The sequence below is a fragment of the Eriocheir sinensis genome, chromosome 51 (assembly GCF_024679095.1).
Source record: "Eriocheir sinensis breed Jianghai 21 chromosome 51, ASM2467909v1, whole genome shotgun sequence".
NCBI lineage: Eukaryota > Metazoa > Arthropoda > Malacostraca > Decapoda > Varunidae > Eriocheir > Eriocheir sinensis.
In genome coordinates, this window is record NC_066559.1 from 6455016 (window position 1) to 6477109 (window position 22094).

The following is a 22094-nucleotide window of genomic DNA, read 5'->3' on the forward strand; positions in this document are numbered from 1 at the left end:
ATTATCAAAACACACACACACACACACACAGAAAAAAATGTCACTACAAGATCAAGACACGAAACAAAGTACAAACAATACAAAGCAAACAAACAAGAACTGCGTGTTTAATGGTGATGTAAACTCTCCGAACACAATCCTCAACCTTCATGATCCCCAAGACTCACAACCCGCCGCTACTTGTTCCACACCTGCGCTTCTAAATTCGGCGTGCACTGCTTAGTCTGCAAATCATACTCCCACCCAGCACTCATCGGTGAATAACTCATGCACACGCCTAACTAAGAGGCGTAGGTTCGCTTGTCTATTCGCCACTTGCTCGGAATTGAAGCCCAAGTCGGGTGGTTCATTCTGTGCGTAAAATTTGTATGAGTAATGAATCTGTGAATATAACTTGAACACACACACACACACACACACACACACACACACACACACACACACGTAGGACAGCTTCACCATCTTTTTAACGGATATATCAAAGTAACATAAATGTTTTTGTGTCCATCTAAGATACGCCGACAGTCCTCCACACAGTTTGAAATGCAGATAACTTTGCGCAGGTAACTGTGGCAAAACTGAATTTCTATATACGTTTCTTGAAAATTACAGTCAAATATATAATTTCAATTCTTCGTCAAATATATTTAGTAGAAAAGTCAATTACACACAACCAGACTTCTCACTTCTCCGCAAAACTGCATAAATCTTAAATGTGCAACTAGATTCTTCGTAGAACTCTACGAGTCACATCCATGACCTGACAGCAGAAAACTCGCAATTTACAAGCCACACACACATTTTTGTTATAGAAAACTCTCCAACTCAAAGAAACAATCAAAGGTTACGTTTACAACATAACCTCGTACGAAAAGCTCCCTATGTAAGTCACAATCACGATCTATTTTCAGATAAAACTCTATAAAGTCACATAACAATCTTATTGATAACCAAAACTCCCTAAATAGATTATATACATATCATAACATCAATATCTTTTTCTGTAAGCTGGCTATACAAGTCATATCCTTTAACTTAAAAACAAACGTTGTGTTTAAGACACACTTTTACTTCAAAGCAAAAATCACTCCATGTCACAGCTCAAGAACTCCCTCCAACCTTCTTTTGTAAATGAGTTATAACAAAAACAGCTACTTAACTCCTTTACAAAAACTTCCTTTATAAGTTACGACTCAAACACAACTTTTTCAACAGCAAAGGAGGCCTCTCGAGGGCAATAAAAAAGATAAAGAAAAAAAGGTTCGCTTTGTCGCTGCTCTCTCTATGAGTCACATCCACAAACTGACTCTGAGATAAACCGCGCGTCCCATCCTGAATCCTTCATGTAACTCGTTAAAGCCCAGGTGGCCGGCAGCCCCTCTACGCGGGCACCCATGCCGAGCAGTGGCCGCCCGGTAGACGCCTCGCTTGGGTACCTCACACAAGCGTGGCTCGGGAGGCGCGGCGCGGACTTCAGGACACGATGGACGCCGCCACGAATACCGATCCTGCTCCGTCTTGCTTCAAAGTTGCTTGTATCACATTTCTTTTGTTCTTTGATAGTTATCGGCCTTTTTCTTTATTTTTCCTTACGTCTTTTCTTCCATTCTCTTTTCTTTGCCTACTATCGTCCATCTTTCCCTTTCATCTGCTGGCTCCCATGTCCTTACTCTAGCTACATAAACGTCCACTGAGTCTCCTATATGCTCACAAATTCTGTTTATCTGTCTATCTATCTATCTATCTATATATCTATCTATCTGTTTATCTAAGTGCAAGCGCATCAGATAGGTAAAGAATGAGTGGAAATGAACCTCTTGCTTTCATTTTCACACTATTACGTTTGTAAAATCATTTAAACCTTCGTTGATTTCCTGCATGTCAAGAACAGGTCGAAAACGAGTCTGCTCTAACGCTGAACTTTCTCTCCTTCTCCAAAACGATTGGCAAGATTGAATTAAAGAAAAAAATCCAGGCAGCTTTCGTTCATTTTCAGTTAATACAATCATCTTATATTTACGAACACGTGAAATGCATGACGTAACCTAACACTATTTTCCTCCACTGATTATACACTTCTTATAACCGTAAATACTTAAACAATAGTGCAAGACAGGAATGATCTCTGAGGTTCTGGTTCGTAATTGCTTAAATGCTTGAGACGATCCCGGCATGTGAGAAGAAAAGTGAAGTATTGTTTAAGAAATATAAGAGGCACAATAATTGAACGCGTTATGGAGTGGCTGAGCGCATGGGGTGAGAAGCGGGACACAAGTCAACCACTGGGGCTGCCGTTCCAATAGAGAATAAAAAAAGTTTCGAGAGGATCCGGTGTTGTACGATTCGGACCGTGGAGGTGAAGGAGGGAGGACGATGAAGGGAAGGAAAATGGAAGAAAGATGAAGAAAAAAAATACGGGGGACGTGAAAATGGAGATGAAAAATATACATGAAAATTTTGGGGTGGGCTGAGATGAAACCAAAAGAAGACGGGAAAATGAAACAAGGATATGAAATGAGAAACAAACAAAAAGGAAATGTTTATAATGAGAAACTGATAAAAAACGGATCTGAAACTTTAAAAAAAAGTAAAACAGCAAGAATGAAAGGCTAAAAAATCTGAATGAAAAGAGGGAATCATAATCGCCGCAGTAACAGTGCTGAAAAGGAACAACAGAAAAGACTGGACGAAAACCCGGAAGAAAAAAAGCTTGGGACAAAATGAAAACGAAGAATGAATACACGGCACAAGTAGAAAAGTAAAGAGGATGAATGGGGAAGTATCTGAAGAGAGAAAAGAACTTGGAGCACTTAACTGTAAACGACAAAAAAGAAAAAAAAAAGACGAGAATGAAGATACTGGCCGCAGAAAGACTTAGCGAAAAGAAGGAAGATCAAAGCAGAGGGTATGAATGGGGAAATATCCGGAGTAAGAAAATACCATGCAGTACTGAATTGAAAACGACAAAAATCAGACCTGGATAAAGATACTCGTGGAAGACAGACTTGGCGAGAAAAAGGAAGAGCCAGAGCTTATTAAGACAATTAACTTTAGACTCCACCCTCCTCCCGCGATGCTGAACGTGTGCGCGGCGCCAGTCAGTGCATGAGGGGGTGCTGGTGCTGGTGCTTCATGCATGACCGATCGAGGGCCAGGCAGGGGATCAGGTGGTGAGCGGAGGTGAAAATAATTGAATGTGGTGCTGACGGCTTCGGATGAGTTGAGTGCCCCCTAAACTGTACATTCTCTCTGGCTATTAAATCTGTATTAACGTGGCTGGTAATTTTCGTCTGGTAAGCTTCGTGTGTGGGGGTGATGAGGGAGTGGGGGGAGGGGTTTGTGTGTGTGTGTGTGTGTGTGTGAGAGAGAGAGAGAGAGAGAGAGAGAGAGAGAGAGAGAGAGAGAGAGAGAGAGAGAGAGAGAGAGAGAGAGAGAGAGAGAGAGAGAGAGAGAGAGACACACACACACACACACACACACACACACACACACACACACAAGGAGTCAGAACCACCCACAAACAGACATAAACGAAAACAGACAAAAAACAGACAAAAACATGACAAAATATAACAATACAAGAGCTCCCAAATAAAATTTCAGCATTATAAATTAAACAGTCTCTTACAAACTAATAACAAGACTGAGACCTTTAAATGGAATATGTGCTGACAGGCTAGGAAAAAGCAGAATGGAGTCCACGGTGAGCACAGGAGTAGACAAGGCAAGCGGGAGGCGGTGGCGTGGGTCATGGTGAAACGCTTCTGATGGGTAAAACGGAGTGGGTTATGGAGAGCGGCCCCGTGCAACACCAACTAACCTTTGTGGAGGGATGAAAAGTGGACGCGAGCCACAAAGTAAATGGCTCTTAATACGTGGGTGACTTTTCTGATCTGGGTATTCAGGTTACGATTGTAGGTAGTTATTTGGTACACATACACGCGATAGATAAAGAGAGTATCGCGCAGGGTAACTCCGATGCGTCTGGGTACTTCCGTGTAGCCCAAGTGTGTGTGTGTGTGTGTGTGTGTGTGTGTGTGTGTGTGTTAGGTAAACGAACAGAATGACGAGAGTTAGCTTGAACATACAAAACAGACTACACGACGAAATCAGAGTCGTAAAAAAATAAGGTAACATTAATATCATACAAAATAAACACTTCTGCCAAACACAATCTTGTCCATTCATTAAAAAAGAGCAGGACAAGACAAAATCCAATCCACAGATGACGCTGACTTCATTTTGTTTTCCATCATTCCCACGGGGCGGCGGGCTGGTTGGCGGCGGCGGGGTGCAGGCCACTTCGTAAGCATACCAAACACCGATGAGTAATGCCCCGCGGCCCCTTGGTACTCCGCGACGAGGACGGAGTACCGCGCTGAGGTCGGTATTGTCAGACGTTTCTGCCTCTCACATCAACTACTTCCAAAGACCAAAATGGAGATCAATCGGGTTCTAATAAGTGTTTATTTAGGCTCATGATACAGAAGAAGGGTCAGACTGCCACCAGGGTCGTAAAACTACCCCTGGAAATGCCCCAAACTCCTACGAAAACCTTGTTAAATGTTCTCAGACGTTTTTATCACACACATTTACTATTTTCAGAGGCCGAAAAGGAAATCAATCGGGTTCTAATGAGTGCCTTTTTAGGTTCATGGTACAGAAGAATGGTCAAACTACCAAAAGGGTCATAAAACTGCTACTTATAATGCCCACAACCCTTACGAAATGTGTGTGTTTGTGCGCTGAAATGTTTAAGAAAATGGCTTTAAATCCCTGCCTTGTCGGAGCTGCATGGCGAGACTTGACGCGGCCGGTGACGTGACAAGGGAGACGGAGGGAAACTCGAAATGATTTACTGTTGCTTGTGTTCCTGTCCCGCCGTGTGTGTGAAGAGGAGGCGATTGCAGGAGAGACGCAGCTACGGAGGCATCTGTATGGAGAGTAGTAGTGGGTGTGGAGGGAATGGTAATGGCCAGTGTTGCTGTTCTGAGTGTGTGTGTGTGTGTGTGTGTGTGTGTGTGTGTGTGTGTGTGTGTGTGTGTCTGTGTACGTGTTGTGATTTGCAAGACTTTGTGGTAGGTAGGCACTTTCATGAGTTCGGCCGTCCTCGCACGGCGCGAATGGATGGAGCAGCAAGACTATAGGGACAAAGGAGTGAGTTCATGCGACTGGAAATTAATCCTTCGGCGACACAGTCAGGAGAGTTATGAACACCCATGAACGGGATGCGAATGAAGTTGGACCGTCTTGGCATTTTTAGTACGCATGAATAAACAGAACCAGACTCGGGTTATCTGGACGCAGAAGTGAGATCAGTCGGATCTTATACTTTTGGGCCACAGTATGAATAGTTAATGAAAACAATGGGAATGAAAACAACGAGAACGCAGCTGGTAAAGAGTGTGAGAACAGTGACAGAAAGAACCTGCTGTTGGCGAAAGAAAAAAGGAGGGAGACACAAACGGGGATGAAGGAGGCGCCGAATACATAGCGTTGGGAATGGAATTAAAGAGATGAGGTTGATGTCCGACAAGATACTGAGTGAGGAACACAAAGCTGAATGTGAGGTAATGCACGAGGTCAAGTTTAGGTAAGAATGAAGGGATAAGGATACCAAGAGACCCTACAGGATACCGAATAAGGACACCAAAGAGTAAGGATGCATATGTAGGTAACGTAGGACACCATGATTGGGGAAGGACTCGGAGGAACTTATCACAAGTCCCTACATGATGCTGAACGAAAAAAAAAGCTGATAGGAATTGTGGGTGAGTCGATGTGGTAAGCCATGTTAGGGAAGGAAGGAAGAAGGATATTACGAGACCCTACAGGATGTCGTATAAGGAAAGGCACGAAGCAGGAGGGTGTGATGAGGCGTAGCAGGATGCCATATAAAGATAAGGAGGCGAGAGAAGGAGGACGGCGTGACGTCCTGCAGGATGCTGGTCGTCCTCGCACCTCGTGAGGGCCGCGGGCTGGCGGGCCTGCCGAGGCTCGCGTATAATCACTAAGTGCCTGTAACCAATTCTTCGTTACCTGTAAAATTAGGCCAATTAGCATTTTCCCCAAGGCGTGATATCCGCCGCCTGGCCCTCGGGTGTCGCCCGAAAAAAGGGAACAGGAACACGTCACTCGAGAAATAGCTCACTGGCGGGCCCTCTGGATAACACACGCAGCATTCTCTTGGGTTGGCTGAGACAGTGCAGCTGCATTTTTTTTTATCTCGGGGAGGCCAGTTTTCTTGTTCTTGTAGATGGAAAACAGCACGCTTAATGGTACACCTTTATGCATTTTTCTCTTTCATTTATCATTACTGAAATAACCCAGCCAGGGCTCAAACCGCTAAAGCGGCGCCTTCTGCCACCTTGCCCATACGGAGGTGTGTAGCATTGCACCGCCTCCTCAGCCACACAAGACTCGCTGGGGCGTGGCGGTGACTTTAATCTACACTGGCACAGGGCTTGACGACAGCGGCCAGAATTAGACTTGTCTAAGCAAGATTTATAGTACCGTCATTACTATCATTGTTACATATAACAGAAAAAGCAGCGATAGTAGTTTTGTTATTATTATTATTATTATTATTATTATTATTATTATTATTATTATTATTATCATCATTATCAGTAATAGTAGTAGTAGTAGCAGTAGTAGTAGTAATAATAGTAGTAGTAGTAGTAGTAGTAGTAATAATAGTAGTAGTAGTAGTAGTAGTAGTAGTAGTAGTAGTAGTAGTAGTAGTAGTAGTAGTAGTAGTAGTAGTAGTAGTAGTAGTAGTAGTAGTAGTAGTAGTAGTAGTAGTAGTAGCAATAGTAGTAGTAGTAATAGTAGCAGTAGTAGTAGTAGTAGTAGTAGTAGTAGTAGTAGCAGTAGTAATAGTAGTAGTAGTAGTAACACTAATAATAGTAATAATAATAATAATAATAATAATAATAATAATAATAATAATAATAATAATAATAATAATAATAATAATAATAATAATAATAATAATAATAATAATAATAATAGGCCAAAAAAAGGCAAGTTAATCCTCCTCCGTACAGCGGGGCTGCCAGGGGGCGCCACGCATGTGGTTCGAGTCCTGGCTGGGATATAATCAATAATAATAATGATAATAATAATAATTATAATTATAATAATAATATTATTTTTTTCCATGAATCTTTGAAAATCAGCATTTAATTTAAGAGGGCTACGGGACTGGCCAGTGCTGGGGCTGCCTGGAATTGCGCAGGGCGCCAGCATGTTTGAGGACGAACTATATTTTTTATTTTTTATTTTTATTTTTATTTTTTTATTATTGGCAACGATATTACCGTCAATAGCGTTGCCGAGGACAATCAGTGCTGTAATGGAGCATCTGAAATCAATATATACATTACAAAAAACTTTCGCCCGAACAGGGACTCGAACCCTGGACCCTTAGGTTAAAAGCCTAATGCTCTACCGACTGAGCTATCCGGGCTTGGAGAGACACGTCTGCATGGTGGTATAAAAACTGCTTTCATCACCAGCCTGGGAGCAAAGTCGCGGCATCAGCGGGTTAGCACCGGAGGGTGCGGCGGCGTGTTGACTGACCACTGTCCATCATGACAGGAACTGACCTAATCCTTTATGGGAGAATTGTCCCTCGTCTGCTAAGAATAACAAGTAAAAGCAATAATAGAATCATTACGAATATTAGTAATGTTATAATAATGATGATAATAGTAATTATTATTAAAATTATTATTATTATTATTATTATTATTATTATTATTATTATTATTATTATTATTATTATCATTATTATCATTATTATCGCTATCATTATTACTATTATTAACATACTTAAATAATCATTATCGTGATTATATATTACTGCTTAGATTGATAGTCGTAGGATCTATAAAAATAGCGACGATAATGATGATAATAATAATAACAACAAAAACAACAACAGTAATAATAATAATAATAATAATAATAATAATAATAATAATAATAATAATAATAATAATAATAATAATAATAATAATAATAATAATAATAATGGCAATAAAAATAATAAGAATAAGTTATTATTATTACTTTTATTATCACTATTAGGATATTATTATCATTTTGATCATTATTATTATCAAAATTATTATTATTATCATTATTATTATAATTATTATTAATATTACTATTATTATTATTGTTATTATTTTCATCAATACGTTCATATTTTTATTGTTTTTTGTATATTTTTCTTCAGCTGTTTCCTTCGTCTTTTGTTTTACATTTTTTATGTTGCTGTTGTTGTTGTTGTTGTTGTTGTTCCTTTTGTTCTTCATGTTGTTCTTTTTCTTCTTATTATTATCATCGTCATCATCATCATCACCAATATTATTTTATTGTAAATTTACACGTTTTATTATTGATCGATTTTTTTTTTTATTGTAGCAGCAAGTATTGTACTTTTACGTCAGATGGCAGTTGTGAAACATTATAGCAATCTCCTCCTTCACTGTCCAGCTCTTTGTAGTGTCTGCGGCGCATCAAGACAGCGTGAGTCGGGTGCTTCCGCATAAATACTTATTTCTTTTTGCAGATTTGTAAACGCTAGCGTTTTGCTGAGAACGTGCTTCGGTTGTACAATATAGCTATCTTTTGTTTCTATCCTATTCTGTATAATCTGTATTATGCACTGAACTTCAGCTTTCCGAACACAACTGTGTGTTCCTGTGACGAGCATACTTGATTCTATCCTCCGTGAAGCGGCAATGACCATGATTATCTGCTAATGACGTATACTTGTAGTTTAGTTTCCATCTGATCATGTAGTTCATGTGTTTCATTTTTTAAGTAACAAAAACCTCATAAAAATGCAATTTTGTCTTGCATGAACTTAAGGAAACAACTCTTTACTGAGGAGAAGCAGGCGAATAAAATGCAAAAGGTGTTACAGTGCTTCTTGGATATGAACTGAATACCACCATGAGCCATGAAAGACTTGTACATGCATAAAAAAAACTTAATATTAAAAAAAAAATGTCACCTACAAATACAGAAAGAACACCGTATCAGAAAGGGAATTAAAATTCAATGAAGCCGTTAACATGATCTTTTGGTTAGGCGATCTTTAGCTGTTGGAGATACTGCGGGAGGAGTAGTTTGTATGCGTGAAAACGTAAACTGCATGGTAATTATAACTATAACAAAGGGATACATATGTCTTTTTGGTTATCTTCGTTACCAATGTGCGTTCGAGAAACTCCTATGATCATCGTCGTTATGAAGGAAATAAATAGCGTTAAAAGAGACGCTACGTTAGTTTTTTTTTTTTTCGAGTAAAGTTATTTCGATGCATTTTTAATTATCATGCAGTTTTCATTCACATACATATTTTAGGGCTTTTATTTCCATATAGAGTAAACTTATTTAGTCAATTCTAGACGGAAGTAAAAGCCCTAAAATATATATGTGAATGAAAACTGCATGATAATTAAAAATGCATCGAAACAAGTTTACTCAAAATGGAAATAAAAGATCTCACGTAGCGTCCGTTCTAACTACCTTCATTTCTTCATAACGACGTTGCTCTTCATCTTTTTTGTGTGTGAGTGTGTGTGGGAATGAAAACTGCATGACTAGAAATGAATCGAAATAACTTTACTCGAAATGAAAGAAAAAAAAACTGTAGTGTCTCTTCTAACTATTTATTTCCTTCAAAACGACGATGATCATAGGAGTTTCTCGAACGCACACTGCCCACAAGGACAACCAAAAAAGGCATGTGTATCCCTTCGAGTTAGCCGGCATTCCTTTTCTTCCTTCACTGCTTTGCCCAACCCTCCTGCTCTGCCCCGTCCCTTCCATGTCCCGGCTTTCCTCCGTCCCTCCCTTTGCCTACCCACGAGGGAAGGAGAGGGAGGGAGAGGGAGGGAGGCGGGCATAGCGAGGAATGGACATTGGTATTCTCCGTGCCATGTGAGCTCTTAATGGCCGCCAGTACAGAGGAAGGGAGGGAGGGATGGAGAGAGGGAGAAGATGGAGTGAGGGAGAGGGAAGGAGGGAGGGAGGGTGGAAGGAACGATGAGAAAGAGGGAGGGAGAGAGGGACGGTAAGAGAAAAGGCAGGAAGAGATGGTTTGAGAATCATGATAAACGCGGACTCTTGGTGGGAAAAGGAAGACTCAACATGAGGAACAACTGTATTGTCGTTAGGTTGTTATGGAGTGTAGCGAGTATTGGGGAGGCGGTGGTCACGTGGTTTAAGATAATTAGTAGAAAATTGAATCCCGAACTCAGAGAAAAAAGAAAAATCTGTGGAGACTGTATTGAAATTGTATGGTTTGCGAAGTATTGCTAAATCAAGGAAAGGCGGAAGGCTATTGTAAGTGTATTTTGTCATGTATTGGATTAGGGAGGTGATGGTCGCGTGGTTTGGGCACAATTGTTGAACGTAGTCTTGATCTGAAAAGGAAAAAGAAGTAAAGATCTATGGAGACTGTATTGTAATTGTAATGTTTGTGATGTGTTGTTAAGTTACGTGGAGCCGGAAGTCTAGTGAAATTGTTTTCATGTAGTGTATTGTACTGGGGAGGTGGTGGAACAAAAGTGGTAAAGTTTGGGTCCCACGCTTGAAGAAAAAGACTTCGTAAAAGATGGGCTGTCAGTATATTATAACTCTCTTCAAGTAATATATTGTAAAGTATCGGGGAGTTTGTGTCCGAATGGTTAGAACACAAAATTTTCCAAAGTTGGATCCAGCGCTCGGAGAAGGAAAAGAGTAAAAATCAGCTCACTGAATTTGTATTATAGTTGTTTTCTTTACATGTTGTATCCTAACGTTGGGAAGGTGGTCGTGTCTGAAGGACTGACACACAGAAATGGTGAAGAGTTCCGTTCGGTGCTCAGAAAAAAAAGAAGCCAAGTGTTCTTTGATTGCATCAAGTACGTATTGTTTATGTAACATACTGTAACGTAATGGGAAGGAAGGAACGTAGAAAATGGTGAAAGTTGAGGCTTTGTTCGAATTCAACCAATGGAGGACTGTTTACGACTGCTATACGGCCAAAGATCATATATAAGCGATTCAACAACCTCAATTTCGACCGATTGCAGTTTCCATCAAGTGAAGAATCGCGGGAGGGGTCAACAAAAGCGAGTTAGTCCTTATAAAAATATTCCGGCGTCACCACAGATTGGAGAAATTTACAAGCCCCCAAAAAAGAGCCCTGGGAAATTATAGACAGAAGCATGACATGAAAACATCAAACACTGACGGGAACATATGAAGAAGGAACAGGAAGGAAGAGATAAGAAAGATGATACAGTGGCAGAGAAAGTGGCAAAAAGAAGTGGCAGAACAGGAAGAGGACGGTAGTCGAAAGGAAACGATACAATACACAATAACAGAACCTCGACGCAGACATGAAGAAAGGCAACAAGAAAATAACAATATATAAATGAAAATGACAAGAAATTTAAACATTAAAAGAAGAAAAATGATCTGTACGCATGGAAATTTAAAATAACTTAATAAACATGGAAAAAGAGAGAGAGAGAGAGAGAGAGAGAGAGAGAGAGAGAGAGAGAGAGAGAGAGAGAGAGAGAGAGAGAGAGAGAGAGAGAGAGAGAGAGAGAGAGAGAGAGAGAGAGAGAGAGAGAGAGAGAGAGAGAGAGAGAGAGAGAGAGAGAGAGAGAGAGAGAGAGAGAGAGAGAGAGATGGATACAGACTGCCAAACAGAAACCGACAGGCACAAAGATAAACACAGGCAGACAGAGATCAAGGGCAGGTGACACGGAAGCGCAGGTGAGGGGATGAGAGCCAGGTAAACATTGTCATAGAGATCAGAAGCGACTGTTAAATGGAAGCGTCTGTTTGTTTTAGTGCTCAGGTAAGAGAAAAACGAGATTATGATGCCTTTACCTTTTGTTAATTGATTTAGCGTTTGTTATAATTTGGTTTTACTTTACTGTTTACTCAGGAGCTTATTTTTTGTGTTCCTGTGTTTTATTTTTTTTACGTATACATTTATTTCGTATATTAATTGACTGACTGCTGAGTGATTGGTTTATTATCTTCTCTTCTCTTCTCTTCTCTTCTCTTCTCTCTCTCTCTCTCCAAAGTTCAGATTATGCTCCTAACCTTTTTTATATTTATTTCTTGCTGTCAAGTATTCAACCTTAACCCAGAATCGTTTTTGCTCTCCTCACCATTACAAAATCACCATCACCATCAGTCCCATTTTCTCTCTCGCCATAAATCCCATGATACCATTACATACATAACTACCACAACACTCATTATTACCATTAAAACACCATCACCATCACCAACACCATTACAACCTTCACCGCCACCATGATTGCCACCATTTTATCACCACAACTACTAACACCATCGACATCACAATCACTTACAACCTTTAAAGACCCTTACTACCACCACCACCACCACCACCATCATCACTACCACTACCATCAACAAACACCTACTAACAAATTCACCATCACAATCATAAAAAAAACTAATAATATCACCACTATTATTGCCACCGCTATCACCACCACCATTATCACCATCCCCATCAGAACCACCATCAACAACAAATACCTACTAACAATATAACCACTACGATCACCACCACCATCATCACTACCATCAACAACTACACCTACAAAGAACATCACCACCACCATCACCACCATCACCTCCACATCCTTCCTCACCATTGCAGTCATTGAAATGCTCTTAAAGTTTCATTGGTTTCTTCACATGGGTCACATTTTGCGTACAGGTCATTAATTTCGTCTCCCTTCGGTCAGTCGTCCCCATTTCTCGTTACAAATTGGGCAGCCATGACGGAGGCGGATGGACGAAGGAGGAGGAGGAGGAGGAGGAGGAGGAGGACTTCAGCACCCGAGTATACCACTTTCTCAACCCCATCATGTCCTCTGCCTGCCAGTTAACCATTATAATAAGCGTCTAGCGTTTACATTAATCCTGAAAGTATTCTTAATTACAACAGCCCAAAGAATCTATTATCGTGTGTCTGACTCCTTTATTTTACTTTTTATGTTCTGAAACAGCTTTAAAGACAGAGACGACAGAGATAAGGAGTCCGAGGTCATCAAATCCTGAAGTTTTTTTTTTTTCAATTACAAAAACCTAAAGAATCTACCATCATCAGTAAACCTATCACTTGTCTAACTTTTATTTGTACTTTACTCTTACATTCTGAAATAACTTTAGAGACAGAGACGGAGACAAAAAATCCGAGGTCATCAAACCCTGAAATTAGTTTTAATTACACCAACCTAAAGAATCTATCATCATCCGTAAAAATACCATATGCCCAACTTTCTTTTCACTTCAATTTTACATTCCGAAACAGCTTTACAGACAGAGACGGGGCCAAAAAAATCCGGGCATCAAATCCGCCGACAGGATCGAGTACCCTCATCAACACCCAATTGGAATTTACCGCAGCACCCATTGAGGTCAAGAAGATTCAGATCCTCTTCGTAAGCCATTCCCGCCGCGTCGTCCGCCGAGCACTGACAGGAGGAAGCCGACGGAGGGCTAACGGAGCACCCCGGAGACGTGGGAGATGGGTGACGGGGAGAGACAGGCTTGACGAAGGAGACGATTCGAATGGGCGGTGGACAGGGCGGCGGCCATTGCTTTTCTCGTCACATTTCGGGGTTTCCGTCACAGGGGCCGCGGGAGGCACGTCTTTAAGATATCCCGCTGCATAAGCATCGTCCTTTATGGCCTATATATTGCCGTAACTGCCTTTCTCCATCCATTCATTTATCGACGCTCAGCTAATTAAGCCAAAGACGTACACGCACGGCCCTCATTTGCATACAGGCATAAACGTAAGTATTTCGCAACGCTAATTCGCGGTGCTCATTTTACAAGGGTTTCTGGCGGACGCGTGATTGGGATCCGGGAGGGTGGCCACCGCGTCCCTCGGTGTTCCTGCGGCGCTCGGGGTGCAGACGTGGCCGCGGCGAGCCCTGGACCGCCGCCGGCCGTGATCAGCACCGCGCGGGGCACCCATGGCGAATTTCCAGCCCAGCTCTCGAAGGATTACAAATTAGACGCCGAGACAGACAGAGCCGTCCACAGTGGCGCTCCCGCTTCATAATGAGTGACGGGCTGGTCCTCGGTATGCGTGTGACGGAAGGGGATACTCGAAGCGGCGGACAGACAGTGGTGCTACGTGAGGCGGAAGGGTTGGTAGTGCTTGCAGAGTGGTAGCGGTGGTGGCAGGGGCTATAGTGAATGTATGTATAAACGGCAGAGGCAGAGTAAGGGGGCTACGTGAGGCAGAAGGGTACGCTGTGATGGCAGAGAAGGTAGTGGTGGTGGCAGGGGTTATGGTGGTGATACGAGCAGTAGAGAGGTAAGGGACGTAGAGGGAAGAAGCTACTCGTCCATGAAGCGGAAGAAGTGATTGCAGGGGTAGTAGCTAAGGGAGAGGTTGTAGTGGAGGCGGTAACGGTGGAAGGATAGAGTAATAAAGCTATATAGTACGTGATATGGAAAGGATGGCAGGAATGGCAGTAGGGTAGTAGGTATGGTGGTGGCGGTAAGAATGGTAGGTGTGGTAAGGGTTAGGGTGCTGGTGGAAGAGATGGCAAGGGTAATCATGGTTGTGGCAGTGGTCGTATTGGTGGCAGTAAAGAATGGTAGTTGTGATGGTAGGGGTAGGTGTCAGATTGGGAGTGCCAGTGCGATAGATACATTCAAGAAAAGGTTAGAAAATTCAAGCATTGTGAGTTTAGGTGGGGTTGCGTTTACAGGAGCTTCCTTGTATAGACCTTCTGACCTCTTGAAGACTCCTTATGTTTTTATGCTTACAATTAATGGTGGTAGGAGCAGTTATGATAGCGTGGCTGTGGTGGCAAGAAGGGAAGAGTAAAGGTGGGTTCTCCATTATCTGAAGGGAGCTCTGTGCTGAGAAGAGAAGGGTAAAAAAGAATATGCAGCAGCGTATCTGAGGTAGCGAGGAGACGTGTGTTGTGATGGAGTGTGTTGAGGAGAGTTGGATGCTGCCGCGGCGTGTAGTGTGACGGGGAGACTGCGGAGACTTAACGGAACAGACGCTCACTGGCAGGAGTGGTCAAACTGGTGAGTAATGGTAAAGGATGGTTCATGCTGCTTAAAAGAAGAGAAAAAGAACAAGAATAATAAGAAGTGATGGATAATAAATGGAAAAAAGGCAAAGACCACACACACACACACACACACACACACACACACACACACACACACAATATATATATATATAGACAAGGAGACAGGACTATTTGAGCTCATATAAATAAGGAGACAAGACTATCCGAGCTTAACTCAGGCCCTGTAAACCACAAATAGGTAAATACAAAGACAAAAACAATAACAAAGATAAATCCTGGTATAAAAAAACATTCATGAGCACGAACACAAAATATAAATCTTGCGTTGATATAGTAAAGTTAATTCGATGCTAAATAAGAGAAGTGGATATATTCAGGGTGGACTGAGCGTTTATATTTTCAGGGGAAGAGAGATGAGCTCACGTCGCCTCGCTCACCGGCCTCACGGGAAACAACGCAACTGGTAAGGCGGGGGGAAGAGGGGACAGGGGGTAGAGGAGGAGGGGGCGGGGGAGGAAGGTGAGATTTCAATGCTACCTGAGTGTTGTCTTGCATCACTTCAAGAACCACCACAAGCCTTCACGCAAGACACACACACACACACACACACACACACACACACACATACGTTCATCAGCCTCGCTGCACGGAACAAGATCACTGCCAAGTCCCGATAAAGCTGCTTCTACATTGATTTTTTCCCCGTGCAGTGAGTGGCGAGAGTCCTCCATCAACACCCTCGGGAGGCGGCTTAGCTCAGTCTTACACGCTCAGCAACTCTCGCAGGAAATATACGAGCAAAGTAAATCACCCTGAATTTAGTGGCACCGCGTGATTCTGGAAACCAAAGAGAGTGTATCGGGAGGCAGGCATCCCTCAAGCTTACCTTGGAAGGGGTAGCCGGAGAAGATTGGCCTCATCTGCGGGAGCCCAAGCGCCCCCGCCGACACCGCCATGCTGGAGGAGGAAGAGGCTGCAAGCGCCTGGTCCCGCACCACCTGCGGCGGAGGACCGGCGGCACCACCTTCTGGAGGCTGGCAAGGGTAGGTCTTCAGTGGACGGAATGCTGATGCTCCTTCAGTCTAAGGACGCTCGAGAATGGATAGCTTCCTGGCGCTTGCTGGGTGTTTTAGATCCTTGGGCGGTCACTGGATGATGGGACAGTTCGCGCCGCGCGGCCGCCGGCACACTAGCCTTGAACGGCGGGGCGGAGGATGTCACACCGGCGGCAGTTATCTTCGGGCGGTGAAAAACTCGGCGCGGCACCTTTGTAGTTGCGTCCACCCGGCCAGGATGTGTTTACCGTAAATCCTTGAAATATATTGTCCATTTAAACTTCCGGACGTAGATGAATTCAATTCAGAGTTCTTAAGCATATAAAAACGTATTGCTTCCCAGGAGTCCAGGGAAAGGCACGAGTGTAGTTTCTGGATGGCAGCGGCAGCGGCGGCGGCACGGCTGTGGACGGAGACTGAGGACGGACGCTAATAGAGGCGCGGCTTCATGACATAGTGACACATTAGGGAAAGTGTCTTTTTATCGCTTTCTCTTTCTCGGATGACTCGCTGGCGGCAGGGAATCTAGACTGGCCCTGATGGATGTGTCCTTTCCCATCACGTGTGTTTTCCTGAGTCGCTGACGTTCGGTTCGCCTCCTCGTGATTGACGGCTGCCTGGCGGGCGGGCGGCCAGCATCACTGCCCGGACACAACACCTGCCCCTCGCGGTAATTACCACTAATTAATCTTCGCACTTCCTGAGGGTAAATTCCTCCCGCATCCCGGTCGTTACGCGGAGAATGATGCTTCTAGGCGGCACCCGACGGGAGTAATCTTTTTTTTCTTTTTGAGCGGAGAAAACAAGGCGTCGGAGGGTGTGTGGGACGGGTAACCGGGCACTAAATGAAGCCACAGCAGGAGGTAGTGGAGCAGCCGCAGGGGGCAGCAGTAGCGGAGGCACGTATGGCAGCGTCGGCGTCGATGGCTCCCCCGCCGCCCCTCACCCGCTGAGCGAAGAGACACTCCTCCCGGGCGCCGCACCTGCTGCAGGACAGGCTCCCAAGGGGCGCAGGAATCCGGAAGCTGGTTTGTTCACGGAGGAGCCGCGCAGGAGACAGCCCTGAGTGCGAGGCTCCGACACACTCGACGAGAGCCAACACTGACGGAAGCCGCGCCGCCGCTGCCAGGGCCACGACTAGTGATTTTCAACAACAGACTACGAAAATGTGTAAAGAGAACTGCAGCGCTAAACTTCATGTAAACACCAACATTAACTCAAAACTCGAAACGCATCTAGACTGGCGGTCGGCGAGGCTCTGGCGGCGGCGGTCGTTTGATGTGCGGGCAGCGTGCGCTGATTGGGTGCGGCGGCGCGGGAGGCGGAGCCAGGCCGCAGCGCCCCCTCTTCACGAGGGGGTCTTTAAACATACACACAATCACGGAGCGGGGCGAGCCGCGTCAGTGTCGTATGCCTGTCAGGAGAAACACGCGATTACACGCCTTCTTCCAGCCTGAATTACAGCTGAAGCAAGCAAAGCGTCGCGGGCACGTCTGGCGCGGAGGCGGCCGTGAGCCGAAATGATATACAGCACGTATCTGCCTTACAGTGGGTGCCGCGCCGCCCCGTTGGCCGGCCGCTGGAGCGGAATGCGCTTTTCATCCTAAAGAGGGCACGAAGCATTGTGGGAGGGCCACCTGGACCCAGGCACTGGGGGGCACCAGGGCAGCAGATTCGACATGCCAATTTAGTCCTTGACAAGCCCCGGCGTAGGGCCCAGAGTCTGGCGCGGCGGCGGCGAGGGGCAGGCGGGGGCGGGGCGGCGAGCGGGCCGGCGCGTGGGGGACGTCCTCGCCCCCGCCCCCCAACGCCGCTTTATTCAAATGAAGATCGACAGCTGGAAATCTTCATCGGTACAAGTTGTGTCGAGGTGACGAGGACCACCCACGTCCCGCCCTCCCGGGGTGGGCAGGTGACCCGGTAATGGGCGTGACGGGCGGGCAGGGGGCCGCCCCGACCCTCGCCTCCCCGCGCTAACAATGCCCGCCCGCCACCTCTGCCTCGACCCGGCACACCCGCCCATATCCAGTTTATCCTCATAGACTCGACATACCCAGCCGAACCCAGCGCACCCAGCCATGCCCGAGCAGCTCTGACTCCCGATCGGGGCCGACATAACGAGGTGCAGCGGAGGACCCGGCGCGGGAGGCTGCAGGGCAATGCGGCGCTGCTGCCCCGCGGCCGCCTGCACCAGCTGTACCCTGACAGACGGACCCGCGCCCAGTGTCCACGCAGCTGAGCAGCTGCACAGCTGCAAATCATTCGACAAGAGTAAAACATATCCAACCGTGTTCACAGACGACGTCAACGACAGCCCTATATTACATAAAACACGTGCGCGACACTTCAATGGAACGAACATTAGAAAAAGGAGACAATGCCAATGACAATCAATTGAAGTGAAGAGATCTGAGAGGCAGCATTAAACACTGAGATGAGGCGTTGGGTTTCGGTCACTCACGAGGACTGAGGCCGCTGACAAGATCAAAATAACATAAAAGAACATCACTGGCGGGCGCGAGGTGCTTCTGACTGTCAGCACAGCTTATCTGGCCACTCGCTGACCAGCTATTTTCCTCTTACGCTTCCTGCACGCTGGGCGCCGAGCGGCCAGTCGGGGAAGAGTGATGGAAGGGAAGGGTTGTGGGCGGCCGCTTCTCTGAGCCGTGAGAGGCCGAAGGGAGGAAGATCGCAAGGCATTTGTTTGTCTGTTTCTCGGATGCCAAAGACATAGAAAGATATAGATATTAGACATATATAGAATGAGCAAAAAAAAATCCGTAAAAGTCACCATTCTCAGAAAAGACTGCCTGCCACTGGTAAAATGTATGAAAAAGTGGATGCTAAATTCACTCAAATGATTATTTTTTTCTGCAGTAAAGAATATATCTGAGCTATATGAAAATAAATACCTACTTTTGGGGACCGGCAGAGTAAAAATACGAAAAAATACCAACAAATAAATTGTTATAAATCACATAATATTTTCAAAAAGGTATGTGGTTATGGACGGCAAACGAATACTACGATGACGAAGAGGACGACAACAACAACAACAACAACAATAATACGAACACATTTTTGAGATGAGAAAGCTATTTATAAGAACACCCCGCACCCCGCCCCTCGCCTCCACCCTCCCCCTCTCTGCCCCCCTTCCCCCCACCACACACTGTTCACACCCCAGCCACGAGACGAAGGTGACAGCCACGAAATCAGTGTGGCCAGGACTACCCCTGCCCCCTTTCTCCCCTCCCCCCATCGAACTCCCCAGCCCTGTCCACCCCTTCACCTTTTTTCTCCCCCTCACCCCTCGAATTTTCTCACCTTTCCTCCCACTCATCTCTCCTCTTCCCTCACCTTTTACCTCCCCTTTACATCCCCAGCTACCCCACCTTTTCTCCCCCTATCTCCATCTCCTTCCCCCACTCTTCCCTCCTCTTCTCCCTTTTCAACAATTCTCCCCTCGAACTTTTTCATCTTTTCTCCCACTCACCTCTCTTCTCTCCCTTTTAACTCCCCTACACCTTCCCAACTCTACCTCATCTTTCCTCCCCTTTTCCCCATCTACTTCCCCATCCTTTCCTCCCATTCTTCACCCCTCTACGTCCATCACCCTCCCTTCCCTTCTCCTTTTCAATCCCATTCTCATTTTCTTACATCCTCACTTAGTCCCCTCCCCTCTATCTTAATACCTCCACCCCCCTTTCCTCTACCAAATACCCATTCCTCCTCCTCCTCCTCCTCCCTCGCTCCTTCACCTCACCGCTCATCACTCATTCTTCTCTCCCTATTCACCTCTCACCATTCCGCATTCCCCTTTGCTTATCCCTCCTCTCCCTTCCCCTCCCTTCCCCACTCTCCCCCTCCGTCCCCCTTCCCCCTGCACACCTGTCCCTCTCACACCTCCACTCGCCCCCATAGTCAAAAATATTATCATTACTTTCTTCGACATCAACACCATATGAACATTTTTTTTTGTGTGTGTGGGGGGTTGTATCGTGATTTTTGGGGGGGTTAGAGTGTGACGAATGAATGGTAAATGGTGATAATACTAATACTAATACTAATAGTCAAAGAAACAAAAACAAACTACTGAAAGGAGGCTGCAGGTGTAGAGTACGAAGAGTAAAGATTAATAAATCGGACATGAAAGCAGGCAAATAGTAAGAAGAAAGTGAAGGATGTATTAACATAAAAAAAGTGCAATACTAATCAAAGAAAAGAAAAACAAACCGCTAGAGCACAGACTGGCCAAGGAAAGGCTGGATGATATTAAAGTGTTGTAATAAATGATGGTGAGTCAATGGATACCAATACAGGACGGGAGAAACAATATTAATTAGTAATAAGAGAGCTGCATAAACAAAGGTCCAAACAAAGTGAGGAAGCAGGAGTGGGCGGGGAGGAGCAATCACTAATGGCGAGACTCGGCGGCGGGAAGATGAATGAGGAGGGGAGAGAGACGAAGACAGGGGCTGGGGAGAGTACCGGAGTAGAGAGAGGCTGGGGGAGGAAGGGATGAAGCATGGGAAGAAGGAATGAGAGGGAGAGGGATGAGGAGAGGGACGGAAAGAGAGGCGAGAAGAGATAAGGAAAGGAAAGAAGAGAAAAGGGGACAGAGACGGAAGAAGGGGCTAAGATAAGGTATGAGGAGAGGGAAGACGATAGGGAAAGAGAGGGACTAGAAGATCGTATGAGGAGAGGAATGAGGGTGTAAGAGATGGAAATAAGAAACAAAAAAAAGAAAATAGGGGATAGGGACGGTGAGAAGGTATGAGGGAAGGGAAGGCAAGAAGGAAGAAGAGGATGACTAGGAAAGATAAAGTAGCTGAGGAAAGAGAGAAATAGGAGGAAGCAAGAAAGAGATGAGAGGAGAAGACCCAGGAGAAAGACAAGGAGTAAAGGGAGAGGGATAGGACCAGGGAACAGGGAGCCTGGGAGAGAGGGTCGGGGAGGGAGGAAGGGAGGGAGAGGCGGCCGGCAAACAATGGAAGGTGTGTTTGCGGCCGCTATAACTAAGCCCCATTAGTGTCTCCGTGCTGCAGTCCGGCCGGCGCTCACCCGGTGCTCGGAAACCTGTGTCCGCGCCCACATAACTCCGCTCAGAGGCCAGGCCATAGGGGTAGGAGAGGGAGAGGAAGGGAGGCGGCGATGAAGAGGTGAAAGGAAGGAAGGAAGGAAGGAAGGGGGTAAGGGGCAATAGTAAAGTGGGTGAGAGAAGTTAAGACGTTGGAAATCATAAAGATAGCAATGAGATTATGAACAAAAAAATAAAGGGAGTTGAAATTATGATGGTTTGAAATTACAGACGGGGGGAGGGGGAGATGAAAGGAAGGAAAGGAAGGAAGAAGGCTAAGGGAAAAACTTGGAGGGGAGAGAAGTTAAGACGTTGGTAAAGACTGCAACGTGATTGTGAGGGCAAAAATAAAGGAAAGCGAAAAATATGAAGGTTTGAGATTCCAGGTAACGGGATGAGAAAGAAAATGGAAAAAAGTAGAGGTAAAAAAGGGTAAGGAATGAGAAGTAAGAGATGAGACGAAGAGAGATGAAGGAATAGAAGGAAGGAGAGAGGGCGAGAATGGAAAAATAGGTAAGAGAAGCAAACGTAAGAGATATTGGGACGAATGAAAGAGAAAATGGGAAGAGATAACAGGCAAGAAAATAGAAAAAAGAAAGATGTAGTGAAGGAAGGAATAAAGGAGGGTAAGCGAGGAAAAGAAAGGCAAAATATGGGCGGGAAGTTGGATAGGAGAAAGATAAGAAGGAGACTGAGGAACGAATAAGAGGGAGGAAAAAAAAAAAAAACTCAAAGTGGGCTGTAAAGAAGGAATTACTAGAGGAAAAGTAGACGGGAAAAAGCATAAAGGAAAATTATGAAGAAGGAATGAGAGGGTGAAGATAAAATAAGGAG

The 22094-nt window shown here is 44.8% G+C and overlaps 1 protein-coding gene and 1 non-coding gene across 3 annotated transcripts in view; both read right to left on the reverse strand.

Moving 5' to 3' along the window:
* LOC126982599 (protein gooseberry-neuro-like) overlaps positions 1-22094 on the reverse strand; it is a 239954-nt gene that overhangs the window by 120858 nt on the left and 97002 nt on the right. Inside the window, exon 1 of one of the 2 annotated variants that reach the window (XM_050834779.1) lies at positions 16012-18931. The exons of the other annotated variant lie outside the window; for it this stretch is intronic. Coding sequence (XP_050690736.1) covers positions 16012-16081 — 70 coding nt within the window. The 5' untranslated portion in view covers positions 16082-18931. Of the gene's footprint in view, positions 1-16011; positions 18932-22094 lie in introns of those variants that run through there. 2 annotated transcript variants of the gene reach the window in all.
* Trnak-uuu (transfer RNA lysine (anticodon UUU)) lies at positions 7399-7471 on the reverse strand. The gene has a single exon. It is a non-coding gene; the product is annotated as a tRNA-Lys (tRNA).